Source organism: Theobroma cacao, chromosome 8, assembly GCF_053813885.1.
Source record: "Theobroma cacao isolate CCN51 chromosome 8, ASM5381388v1, whole genome shotgun sequence".
NCBI lineage: Eukaryota > Viridiplantae > Streptophyta > Magnoliopsida > Malvales > Malvaceae > Theobroma > Theobroma cacao.
In genome coordinates this window covers 27,867,301-27,880,553 of record NC_142646.1, presented here as the reverse complement: position 1 = coordinate 27,880,553, position 13,253 = coordinate 27,867,301, and the positions used below count along the sequence as shown (strand labels likewise).

Genomic DNA, 13,253 nt, shown 5'->3' with positions numbered 1-13,253 from the left:
AATAAAGAATAAAATACACTTTATTTAGACATTAATATTATTAAATATTTATATAAATATAACCATACAAAAATTAATGCAAAATATAATGAAACTATTCCTAAGCTTAAGTTGTTTATATAACTTATTATATTAACTTATTTTTATCTTAAGTTATTAATATATTATACTATATATATAGTATATTCATTAATATACAATATATAGTCTATACAATATAGAGTACTATAGACTATAGTAACTTATTTTTTTATAAATTATTAATAAACTATATTATTATAGTATAACTTTTATTACTAAAGTAACTTATATTAATATTAGTATTTTATAGTAATATAACTTATATTAATAATTAACTATATTATAATATATAACAATATATTATATACATTCCTTTCAAAAAAAAACATATAACAACATATTATATATATTATATAGTATACTTATTAATTTACTAACTAGTCAATAACAATTCACTATTATTTATAACAATATACTACTATATAGTAAATATGTTATATGACTTCTTAGTATACTTATATACTATATAAGTGAATACTAACTGTATATAGTAATATATTAATACACAATACATTGTATTAAGATATAATTATACACTATATATAATATATATCAATACAATAGATATACACTATATAATTATAGATAGTAAGTATTAATACAGTATATATTATTTATAGTTATACAATATATAATGCATATCTTAATACACTATAGATAGTATATATATAATATATATCAATACAATATTAATACACTAATTTATCAATATATAGTACAAGTGTACAACAAGCATAATTAGTCAAAAATTACATATTAATAATATACTATATTAGTATATTAGTAAAATTATAAGTAATAATGTAATATATGGTAACATAACGTACATTATTAATATATTATTAAATAATTTTAAAAAATAAAAAATAATTAAAAAAATCATATAAAACTGATTTAACCGACTAAATTTGGTTAATTTAAAGTCAGTTAAAGTTGTTAAATTAGTTCGATTTAATTAATTTTTTTAGAAAAGTCGATTAAATTAGTTAATAATATCTTTTAACCGAATTAATTGATTTAACGGAATGCTTACCCCTATGCTACATTGTTCTTTCAACATGTGGTTAAGTACAAGATTGTGTCTCAAATAATTGTGAGAGATAGATAAAGACACTTCATTAGGAGATTTTGGATAGAACTCTTCAAATTGTTGAGAACAAACTTGAATTTCTCGATCAACTTTCATCCATTAACTGATGGGCAGACTAAGTGTGTGAATGGATTAGTGAAAAGTGTATCGGAGGCATTACAAGCACAAACTAAATGATACATGTATATATTTGTTCTTCTATTTAAAGAGTTGAATTCTAAATTTTCATATAGGAATTTATGGCTTTTTTGGCAATATGTTATCAGCTTTTTGTTCTTTCTGTAAATCCATTTTTTGCTTCGGCAATAAGAGCATAGGTTTCGAGAGGATCTTATCTCAATACCTCCTGCCACCTTTAATGGCAAAGTCAAGGTAGTGGCCAGCTAGCGACAGTCACTTTTCAGGTTTTTTATTTTTTATTATTATATGTATAAAATTTAAAATAAATAATATAATACTTTTTATAATTATTTTTTAATTATTTCTCATGTAAAATATCGATCACTCTTTAATTACATCTCATGTAAAACTCTAGATTTGTCTTTAATTATTTTCTTTTTCTTTATAGGGAAGGGCCAACCGACAAGCTAAGCCAGCCTTTATATATTTATAAACTTATACTATTCTATATGTGACGAGAGCAGAGACAACTGCCCTGGAAGAAAATGTTGTTACAATATTGGACAAGTTGTAACAACATACAAACTTTTCCCATCAACTCATTTGTCTTTTAAGATAAAAGCAAGAAGATATGAACAAAAGCAGACTAATACACACAATGCAAAGAAGGAATAATACATATATATGTATATATATATCCCTTTGGATTCATCCATCATCATCACGTGCCATGGTCGAAAGTATCAATCATTTAATCAACAATTGTTATATGGGTCTTGGAGACGTATATCCAACAATCAAACCCCAACGGTGGTGCCTAGGAAGCAACGAACACAAGCCAACGACTGGGAGACTGAGCAATGATTTTGTTTTCCTGTTCTTGCTTGTTCTTCGATCATGAGGGCTGGCTTCAGCCTGCATGGTTTCATCATTGCATGTTCCTCAGTTGTGCCAGAAACTGAAAAGGCTAATGCCAAAGTTTCACACAACGGTAACCTGGATGTGTATGTGCCATACCGCAGTCTACACTAACCTGTGAGTAGTGACGAATCAAAATTTTATACGAATAGTGATTAAAGAGTAATTAAATTATGAATTGAGTTAATGATTAGATTCGAAATAAAAATTAATTATTTTTAAAATAAAATTAAATTATAACATAAAACTGAGAAGTGACAACCGCCACCTCTCGTCACTACCTTCCATCCTTCTTTATCTACAAGGTATTGTTCGTTTTTACTTATTAGGTCTTACGATTTTACCTAATAAAAGATACCTCCCAAATTGCAAATAGTGTAAACATTTAAAATACTCAATCGTATTTTAGTACATAATCGAAGTAGAATTCAAGATTCCCTTTTTAAGACTAGAACACCTTGGTTTGCTTCCATTTTATGCCACTTACTTTGATAATGTCTGTTTTTTTAATGTTAAGATATATAAAAAAAACCTTAGACATAGAGAAGGGTTTTGCGTATTTATTTGCAATAAGTATATTAGCCTAATTCAAAGTAAATAGAGCCTCCCACAATTAGCATTTTTATATTTGATTTAATAATAATGCATGTATTTTTTGTTTAAAAAGATAAATTTAAATCCATTTTTACATAAAATAGAAAAAAAACCCTCCGTGACCATTACTATCTATTTGATTTTCCAGTTAAAGATAATCATATATGATTTATTTCACATTAAAATGATTAAAATAATATAAATGAGGACTATAAAAGTTCAATTTATTATTTAGTAAGACATTGATTTAATGGTTTTTCGAATTTAAAGATATATATTTTACCCTACATTATTTAGTAAGTCATTGATTTATTGGTGTTTCAAATTTAAAATAATCTTTTGAATTTTTTTCGAATTTAATTGATGAAATATGAAAAGAACGAATTTAATTTTAAAAGTTTATTATTTTCAAATCAATTAATAGAATATGAAAAAAATTGAAATATATCTTATAATTTTTCCTTTTTCAACCATTTTAATTAAATTTGGTGATTAGTAGAATGTGTAAAAATTTTTTTTGAAGGAAACTAATTTATATTCTATTTTTTTTCTTTTTCAAATTTTTTTAAATCATTAATTTATGAAATAAGAAAAGATTGAAATTAATATATGATAATGTTTTACGACTTTTACTTTCCCTATTATTAATGAGACAAAAAGAAATACTTGAGCCATTTATAAAAACTTTTCATTTCAAACCAAATATTAATATTAATTTTATTCAAAAAATAAAAATATAAATAATTTTAAATTTTAATTTAAATAAAAATTTAAAAATTTAATCAAGTATTTATAAAGTTCAAATAGTTTATCAAATGATCGAGTTTGGATTTATAAAATAAAAAACTCAGTGCATATTTCATTATAATATTTTACGAAAATTTAATAAAATTAATTAATTATTAAAAATAATATTATAAATCCGATAACCAAAACTTGGTTATAAACAAATGCCAATCAAGGACAAAACAGTAATTTCGACTTACCTATAAAACCCGTATACCCGACCGCCATCTCCGGTGGCCTCCCATCTCCGATCCTTCTTTCTCCCTCTATCAAAACAAATATTATTTAAAAAAAAAATAAAAAATTCATTTCTTGTTGCACACTTCAAATCCCTTTTTTTCTTTTTATCTCTCGACATATACACAAAAAATATAATATAATTTTTTTTTTGGATTTTTGGCTCTCTCTAGAAGCAGTGAGCTAAGTAGAACGAGAGAGGGAGAGACAGAGAAGAGGAGATTACTATGCGAGAATGGCTCAGTACAGGCAACAGTACCACTACGGTAACGGAACGACGTCGGATCATGTGGCCATTGGGGTTCGAGGAGGTGGCGGCGGAGGAGGTGCCGGGAATAAAGCCGCTCGATGGCGCCGATCGGGGCGCGGAGACAAGAACCGCCGAATCTCCATCGGCTTTCTCATCGTTGTTCTCTCTCTCGTGCTCGTTGTAACTGTTCTCGTATACTATTACATCTCCGCTGATAATAATGATAATAGTGAAGGTCAGTTTTTAGATTTTCTTTCTTTCTTTTTTTTTTCTCAGTAAATTGTTGTTTGTTTGCTAAGGAAAAAATGTGAGAAAAAGAAACTGAAATTTGAGATTTCAGTTACTACCACTTATCTGCACTTGTTTATAGATTAGTTACTTATTTATAGATCAATGCCAGCTGTTTGCAGTTACGATTCGTTTGGATTCAGAGAAATGGAGAGAAAAGAGACAAGAAATTTGACTGAGCTCATTGATCATCTTTTGGCAGTTTCAAGATGATAATTAATATAATTTTCATCACATATTAGTTTAGATTCGAAAACTTAAAGAAAAATGATTATTATTTTGTGGCGAAAATATATTAGAGGTTAGGAATGTTATGAACTTGCATTATTTAGATACTGCGATTGTGTTATATGATTTTATTTTTTGGGTACAACTTTGTCATGTCATATGATGTATATCAATTTGATTTGTTTTGGCGAAACCGGTGGAGTAACTTTCTTTGTTAGGGTTTAAGTTTGACTTTTGTCTATGATTTAATTGTAATAGAATAAGTTTCCAAGTATGAAAGATCATATGATCTATTGCTGGGGGAATTTTTTAACTGGATGTATGTTGCTGCAGAATTAAATAGTTATCATCCTAAGGATGTTGATTCCAAGGTTGATTCTGATTTCCTCACAAATGTGACACGAATGGACAGTTCTAAAGTCCTTAGTTTTGGCCGCAGTTCCATAGCACATGGCCGTGATTCACGATATTGGGATAGGGATGATAGGAGAAGGGATGATGATTATAATGAGGATGTGGTGGAGCACAATATCATGGATTCTAGTGATGAGTCTCTTGATGGTGGCCATGTTCCCGTGAAAGTGAAGAATGAGAAGAAGGAGGCTTCCCTTGATCCTAATAAGGATCTGGATCGTAGAGCTGTTGGGTTGTACAATGAAGCTGGGCGCAATGAATTAAAAAGGTATGAGAAGGAATACGAGTTATCTCTGAAGGATGGGGGCAAGTTACAAAAAGAACTTGAAAATAGCCGTCGGCTCTCTGACAGTAAGGACTTTGGATTGCATGATGAGGTTGATGCTGATGACCACTATAATGATGGCTTTGATTCTAGTGATAGTCAAACGGAAGATTATGATGATTTTGGACATGACAAGGAGGATAACGTAGATGAAGCAAAATCTCATGATGAACATGTTAAAGAGTTCTCCACTTTCTCTAAAACTAAGGAACGGCATGTTGTCAAAGAGGGTAAAGAAGAATCCATGTTATCTAGGGAGGCCTCTGGAGATTTTGGTGATGTTGATGCTAATTCTCAACATGTTGGTTCACTTGGTCGTAAAGGGGCAAAAAGCTCACGGGCAGATTCAAAAAGAAAGCCAAGGCGTCGCAAATTTTCAGGTAATGCCTTTGCTTTCATTTGTACATGTCAGATGTCATTACACATGAGGACATACGGTCTTGTCTGTCTGTGCACATTCTATGCAGCTTGATTTCAAGATAACAAGTTGTGCTTAGATCTTCGGACTCTGGTATTCTGATTTAAAATTCACATTGTGTGTGTGTGTGTGTGTTTTGGATAGGATGGAATTGAGTTTATGGTTTGATATGAAAAGAATTAGGTGTTTAGGATTGGGAGAATCTTGAGCATCCTTAGGATTTATTTGGTGGGCTTGTATGGAAATGATTCTGTTTGCTTAAAAGGAATTGGAATGAAAAACTGATTATGAGATCAAGAGCTAAAAAAATTATAGTTGGAAGATGAGGAGCAGAAATCCTCGGCAGCTTTATGCCAAACAAACTTTCAGCGCTTTAAATTCTTGATAATGTGCCACCTATCTTAAGAACAGCTAACTTTGGCAGAGTTGTGGTCCAGCACTTTCCCGAACTGTTAATTCTCAATAATACAATATAATCTTTGCCTTAGAGAGCACTAAATCAAATTACTAAAAGAAGTTACTTAGAACCTAATTGCATAGCAATTTTTGAGAAGGCTAAAACCCAGTTTTCTCTGCCAACATGTATATTATGTATTTGATGCTAAAGCAACTCTATATTGCAGTGACATGGCATGGTAACTGATCTCTTTGATATTTTAGAAATAAAGAAGAAAACTATGAGCCTACTTAAAAGTTTTTCCTGATGTTGGCATCATATAGGTTTGCTTGCGATGAATTATAGGGAATGCATGAGTATATTATGTCAAGAGCTATAAAATGAAAAAAAAGATACACATGGAATATTGAGTACATAAACCTTCCACATTGTTATGCCGAACAAACTCTCAGAGCATTAAATTCTCAGTAATGTGCTACCCATCTGAGGACAGGAAACCTTGGAAAAGTTGCATCAGGTAGATTTTCAGATCTTTTAATTCTCAATATTATGGTAATAAACAAATCTTTGCCTTAGAAAGGATCATTCTTCAAAAGGCAATCGAAACCCAATTTTCACTGCTTGAGTACCATGGACAATATATGTGACAGTAGAGCATGAAATTTGAAATTGCACTGACATGGAACAATAACTGATCTCTTTAATATTTTAATAATAAAGAAAAAACAGTGTAAGAGCCTGCTGAGAAGTTTTACCTAATGCTGGATTTCTTTTTTTTTTTTCTCCCTTTTTTCTAATTTTTCCTGATATCCTGATGTGCCATAACGAGCACTATTTTTAAGGTTTTATTGAAGAATTTCAGTCAATGGTGTGCCTTTAATGAGCTGTGAATGTGCTTTGCTTATTATTTGAAGTTTGAACTTTTCGCAAACACCAAAAAGTGCCAAGGGAACCTACCTTGAGGTGGCATTTTACTCAACTCCTGCTCGTCTAATAAGTGGTATAATGCCTATAATAACTTCTGTTTCCACAAATATCAGCGAGCCTATATTTTTAACCTTGTTTTTATAATTGGATCTAGTATCATGAATTAAAATGCTAAGAATACCCATTATAGCCTCATTGAAAGTAATTTTTAGCTTTATTTGATGCTCTTTTACCAATATTCATCTTGTTTAAATGCCCTCATTTGGATAATATTTCTTCCATATCAAGTCTTTTTTTCTTGTTAATAAGCAGTATGCTCTGCAACCCTAGTGCTGTTAGTTCATTCTAGTTAAAAACAGCTTTTCAGAGTATTATATCTTTCCTTGGTTGTCTTGAGACTCGAGGAGATGAATTGAATCAAGAGATGGATAATCATATAGGAACCTACCATAGCAAAAATTTGTTTGATTAAGCATAAGAAAGTGGCTGGTTGAGGGTTCCATGCTGTTAAATTCATTTATCAATTCATGTACACCATTAAAGGTCCTCTCTCTTCAATAGAAAAAAAAAAAGTTCCGCATGAAATTTTTAGATCTAGATGTTCTCATTGTTTCTCTATCAGTTAAATAATGTGTATTCTTTGTATTTACTTCTTCGTCTTGACTAACATTTTACTACTAAATTTTAGGCTCTTGTGAGATGAAGTTATTAAATTCAACACACCTTGTAGAGCCTTTAGAAAGTCGAAAGTTTGCAAGATTTTCCTTACAGTATAAACAAATGGAGGAGAACTCTGAAGGAGAAGAACAATGGGTACCTACATTTGCTGGGCATCAGAGTTTACAAGAACGTGAGGAATCTTTTTTGGCACATGACCAAAAGATAAATTGTGGGTTCGTTAAAGGTCCACAAGGGTATCCGAGTACTGGCTTTGATCTGGCAGAAGATGATGTGAATTACATCAGCAGGTGCCACATTGCTGTGATCTCTTGCATTTTTGGAAATTCAGATCGCTTGAGGACACCTGCAGGCAAAATGGTACGGGGATAATCTTTTGCTGAGAATAAAACATAGTCTTATAGTCTTTTTGTGGTTGATTTTGTATTTGAAAAAGGTATGCATGTTTATTTGTAGGGGTAGATGTGCATTTTTATTTGCTGCTAGTTTCTTTCTTTCTTTTCCTTATTCTTTTTATCCATCTTTTAAAAAAGCTCAGTTTGTATCTTAATATACAAATTGGACTTGAGTAGTACTGTTTCTTATGAATGCTATTGGTTGCATTGACTGTGTGATAACCTGACATGAGTTTTAGCTTTTGTATCATTAGTCCCTAAGAAAATTTTTGTTACCTATTGATAACTTGATCGTGCACATACAGATGTTTTATCTAAGCCATATAGGTGGTGAAATAAGTTGTCATTCTCTTTATGATTCTCCCCTCCTTTTTATTCTTTGAGGATAAAATTTTTATATTGATTTAGAACTTGTTACTAGAAACCTAAAAGATATGCTAAAGTATTGAATGTAATGGGACATTAATGCTTATTACTTTCATTTTCTATAAATGAGAACTGTGGAGAATAATTGTCTTTAGGGGTGGGGGTGGGGGTTACAAACTAGGGACTAGCACATGAAAGCAGGAAACAAAGATTTTCTAACACATTACATAGTGGGTATGCAATCGTAAGCATAATTGTACTAGTGCAACAATGTCCGCAACTTTGTGTCTTTTTCTTTTTTATTTTGTTATAAAAAATAAAATGGGAAAGGTTATGTACTTTGTAGTTAAGTGAGAGCTTGTGAAGCTTATGTATTCTAGGATTGCTTGATGCTACTGATTGCTTAAACAAAATGAAGCCCATGAATTAGTAACCACTCTCCTTTTCTTTCCCATGTGAAGCATTGATTTGGTACTTCCACATCTCCTATTTCCCTGTTATCTCTTCTTAGACTGTCTTAAGTCATGCCTATACTCTTCTTTTGGCTGTCAGTGATTGTAGTTGTGCACGTGATCTATTGATATCTGTATTAGATTTGTAGTTTTAATGTAGAATTAGTAAGTTTTGTATATTCCTTTTTCAATGGTAATTTACATGTTTCTTGAATGTTGGAGGCTGCATCAATTCAGAGACAAAAAATGCTGTTAATAATGAACATTAGGAGGAAAATAAAAAATCTTCTGCCGAGGCCAAAAGAAAACAGTCTCAATGTGCATACTTTCCATTTCAATGGATTAATAACTTTGTCCAAAAATTTTTGAGCTGGGCACAGATATGGCCAAAGAAACATTGTATCTGTAGCAATAATGTGGGTTGAAGGGAAGGATTGCGTTCTGTGTCCACCAGTCTTTTAAATCCTCAACCACAAGCCAAGCCCTCACTTGGACTCTCCCTCCTTCCTCGCCCATAACTGGAGTTTCCTTTTCCACCAAGCTTCACTTAGCTGGGGTTATTAAGTTCCTATCCAGCCAAGCAAAATCTTGTCATTCTTGTCAAATAAGCATAGTGGATATTCTGTTCTCAAAACCATTAAAGTTATACGACCTGCATATTGAACAAAGAGACTGGATGTGGGTGGTGACATGATTATGTCCTAAAGCAAAAAATCAGAGAATAAGAGAAATCAATGGCATAGCTTGACAACATAGAGAAAAAGAAGGGAAAATGTGAAGAGGAAGATTATGTGATTTGTGCTTGACGACCTTGGTGGTGGTTTCTTTCTTGCTGTTTATGGGAAGAGAGCCATCTTTGGTGGTGGATTTAATGGGAAAAAGGAGACCTGAAAGCAGGGGTGGCTGATAGTGTGCAAGATTTGATACCCTATAGACAACTTATATGTGGTTATTTGGGCATACAACTTATATATGCTAAATAATAATATTTTAATATACTTTCCTGGTTTGTGTGGGGCAGCTTAATACCATTTTTGCCCTGTGTATGGACATCTTTATAACACCTTAATAATTACTTTTTGCTATACACTATAACTAAGAAGCCTGCCCTGTTTGTTGAGTTGGCAAAGAATTTAACTGGGAGGAAGGAACTGCCACATCTATTTGATGTAGAATAAGTTAGAAAAGAGATAGATAGTAGAAGCTAGAGGGAAAATCAGAGATAGACAGAAGCAATTGGGGAGGAACAGAGGAAATTAGGGGATACATAGAATTAGCAGAGAAAACCAGAAAGAATCAATAGGGTCAATATTCCAAATTTTATGAATTAATCATTCAAACCTAATCCCTCAACTAGCATAATTCCATCCTACATCACTATTGATCATCATTTAAACTTATTAGACTACTCTGCATATTTTCTTTTATTCTTATCTTACAATTGCACATTCTTCAATGGTTTATTGTGCATGGTCATTTTGGGTTTGTGATATGTATCCTTGAATTACTTGAGAAAATTGTGATTTACATTATAACATTGGTTTAACTATGTTTTCTCCTGATTTTAGGTTACTCGGTTGTCAAGGAAAAATGTCTGCTTTGTTATGTTTGTGGATGAAGTCACGATGCAAACACTTTTTTCAGAAGGTCAATCACCTGATGGTGGTTTTATTGGTTTATGGAAGATAGTGGTTGTAAAAAATCTTCCATATGCTGATATGCGCAGAGTGGGTAAAATACCAAAATTGTTGCCGCATAGACTATTTCCTTCTGCAAGGTTCGAACTGGACAGATGGGAATTTTTATTTTATAATAAGGCATCCACTTATTTGTTATATGATTTAGATTTTGCTACTTCATGTAGGATTTTTTTTTTTGTTGTCTTTAATGACAGATGCAGTTTTGTGGTCAGATATTTTGTTAAAATGGTCCAACTGTGACAGTTCTGTTAGCATTTTATTCAATATTTTGCAACTTTTTTTTTTCATGAACAAAATTGTCTTTTAAGGTAACTTGCTCTAACAAAATTGCTCTAAATTTTTAGCCACTTCTATTTATCACTTCATAGGATATCTTTGAACTCTGGCTTAAATGTAGAAAGTTGCTTTTTGTGATTATCCTTTTTGTGGATATGAGAATGTTATATAAATAGGCTTGGCAATTGATACTTAATTCTTCTGGTCTCAGGTACTCGATCTGGTTGGATAGCAAACTACGTCTACAGCGTGATCCTTTACAACTCCTGGATTACTTCTTGTGGCGAAAAGGTCATGAGTATGCGATTTCTAATCATTATGACCGACATTGTGTCTGGGAAGAGGTTGCACAAAATAAGAAGCTGAACAAGTATAATCATACAGTCATTGATGAACAATTTGAATTTTATCAGGCTGATGGGCTAAAAAAATTCAACTCTTCAGATCCTAACAAGCTTCTTCCTAGCAGTAAGTTTGTCAAGGATACACACTCAAGCATACTTAGATGCTTGGAGTCACATGCATCTACACAGATGCATATATGCCTGAAGGTTTTATGGCAGTTTGAGCTTCCTATTTTGTTTGTAATGTTTGCCATGCATGTATGCAGATGTGCCTGAAGGTTCTTTTATTGTTAGAGCACACACCCCAATGTCAAATTTGTTCTCATGTCTTTGGTTCAATGAGGTTGAGCGATTTACTCCCCGTGATCAGTTAAGTTTTGCATATACATACCAGAAATTGAGGAGGATGAATCCTGACAAACCATTTTATCTCAACATGTTCAAGGTGAAGAGCTTCAACAAAAAATTGCTGCAGATTGTAAAATTGAGCACTTCTATTTATCTGGATTCTCAAGTTTTCTCTTCGGTTTCTTTCACTGCAGGATTGTGAGAGGAGAGCCATAGCTAAGTTGTTTCGCCATAGATCAGAGGAGAAGCGAAATGTTCAACAACAGGCAATGTTGTAGAAATGTGTTGTAATATCAACCTTTCATGTGGAGTGTCAATTTTTTGTATACTTTCTTTGGCCCCTGCTGGATCAGTTCCTTGTAAAGAATGCCAACAGAGCTAACAAGTCGCAGCAGTGTTAGTTGTCGACATAATGTGACGAAATTTCTTGGCAACTTGCAACGAGGAAGTCTTTGAGTTGGATATAAAGTTTCACGAGTGCAATTATTTTGAGCCACGGCGTCATCTTGCGGCAGTCCCTTTCGGTTTTAAATTTGGTAGGTTCTGTTGCTTCATTGTTTCTTTCTTCATATTCATTGCTTCCCCGCCTGTAGGTAAGGAAGCACCAATACCATTGTATTGCTTACACCTAAAAAATTTGTTGTATTATGATTATTTTTTGAAGGTTCTCAATTGGCTATTAAAAGTTTGTTTTGAGGGGGGGGGGGTTTTCAGCCTTGAATGATAATTGGCCATTTAAATGAGTTGCAATCCAGTTTAAATCTTTGCTGATTGAACTGAGAAACGTGTTATTCGTCAAGTACAAATAGAGTTTGAGCAGAATCCCATTTTGTCGCCTATGATCCAAATTTATTTTATTCTTATGGATTTTGTTTACTAAAATTTCTTAGTTTAAATGTCACTTGTTATTCTATGTTATATTACGATAATATTTCATCTTGATATGTTAGAATGAATTATGATTATGAAGCATTTCACTTCTCAGGTTAGTATTATGGAAGTATAAAAATAATAAATGGTATTTTGATTAATGACAATTAATTAGTCGTTAATTATAAAAATTTATTTGGTTCAAATAAAAATAAAAAAATTAATGAAATTTAATTAAAAAAGGATTTATTTAAATTTTTTAAAATAATTTTGAGATTACATATATATATATATATATATATGATCGTCACATGCATGATTTCATATACTTTACATAATCTTTCAATAAAGAAAAGGCGATTGTGAGATTAAATTGTCATTTAAATTGTGATGTGAAGTTAATAATTCCAAACTAGAGTATAATTCAAAATTGTTGTTTAATGTCAAATGGTGTTAAATTCTTGAGTAAAATATATTGACTTTTTTAACTTTTAATCTTAATTACATGTAAGTTCATTAGTTTTCAAAATAAACACTTCGTTCTAAAGAAATATTTTTTTAGACATTTAAGTTTAGTTTCTTTGGACTTATAACTCTTGTTGTTAGTCAATTATTAATATTTTCATTTGTTTAATAACGTGATAATATTTTTAAAATAATTTTACTTTTCATTAATTTTAAAAATTATTACTATATAAAATATAATTTTTTATTTTTACATTTTCTCTCTACTCAACATTCTCTCTCCTTC

The 13,253-nt window shown here is 31.4% G+C and overlaps 1 protein-coding gene across 1 annotated transcript; it reads left to right on the top strand.

Moving 5' to 3' along the window:
* The first annotated feature begins 3,773 nt into the window (after positions 1–3,773).
* Positions 3,774–12,454, top strand: EMB2756 (transmembrane protein (DUF616)). Its single transcript, XM_007019901.3, has 7 exons — positions 3,774–4,311; positions 4,926–5,711; positions 7,762–8,111; positions 10,533–10,741; positions 11,152–11,408; positions 11,551–11,729; positions 11,827–12,454. Exons 1-7 carry the CDS (start codon positions 4,062–4,064, stop codon positions 11,908–11,910), a joined length of 2,115 nt encoding a protein of 704 aa, XP_007019963.3. The 5' UTR covers positions 3,774–4,061; the 3' UTR covers positions 11,911–12,454.
* Positions 12,455–13,253: the final 799 nt, after the last annotated feature.

Bases quoted from the DNA above. Each gene is read 5' to 3' on its own strand.
- EMB2756 (XM_007019901.3), top strand. From the start codon at position 4,062: ATGGCTCAGTACAGGCAACAGTACCACTACGGTAACGGAACGACGTCG. The intron at 4,312-4,925 runs GTCAGTTTTTAG...ATGTTGCTGCAG, and splicing joins TAATAATGATAATAGTGAAG to AATTAAATAGTTATCATCCT. The intron at 8,112-10,532 runs GTACGGGGATAA...TCCTGATTTTAG, and splicing joins GGACACCTGCAGGCAAAATG to GTTACTCGGTTGTCAAGGAA.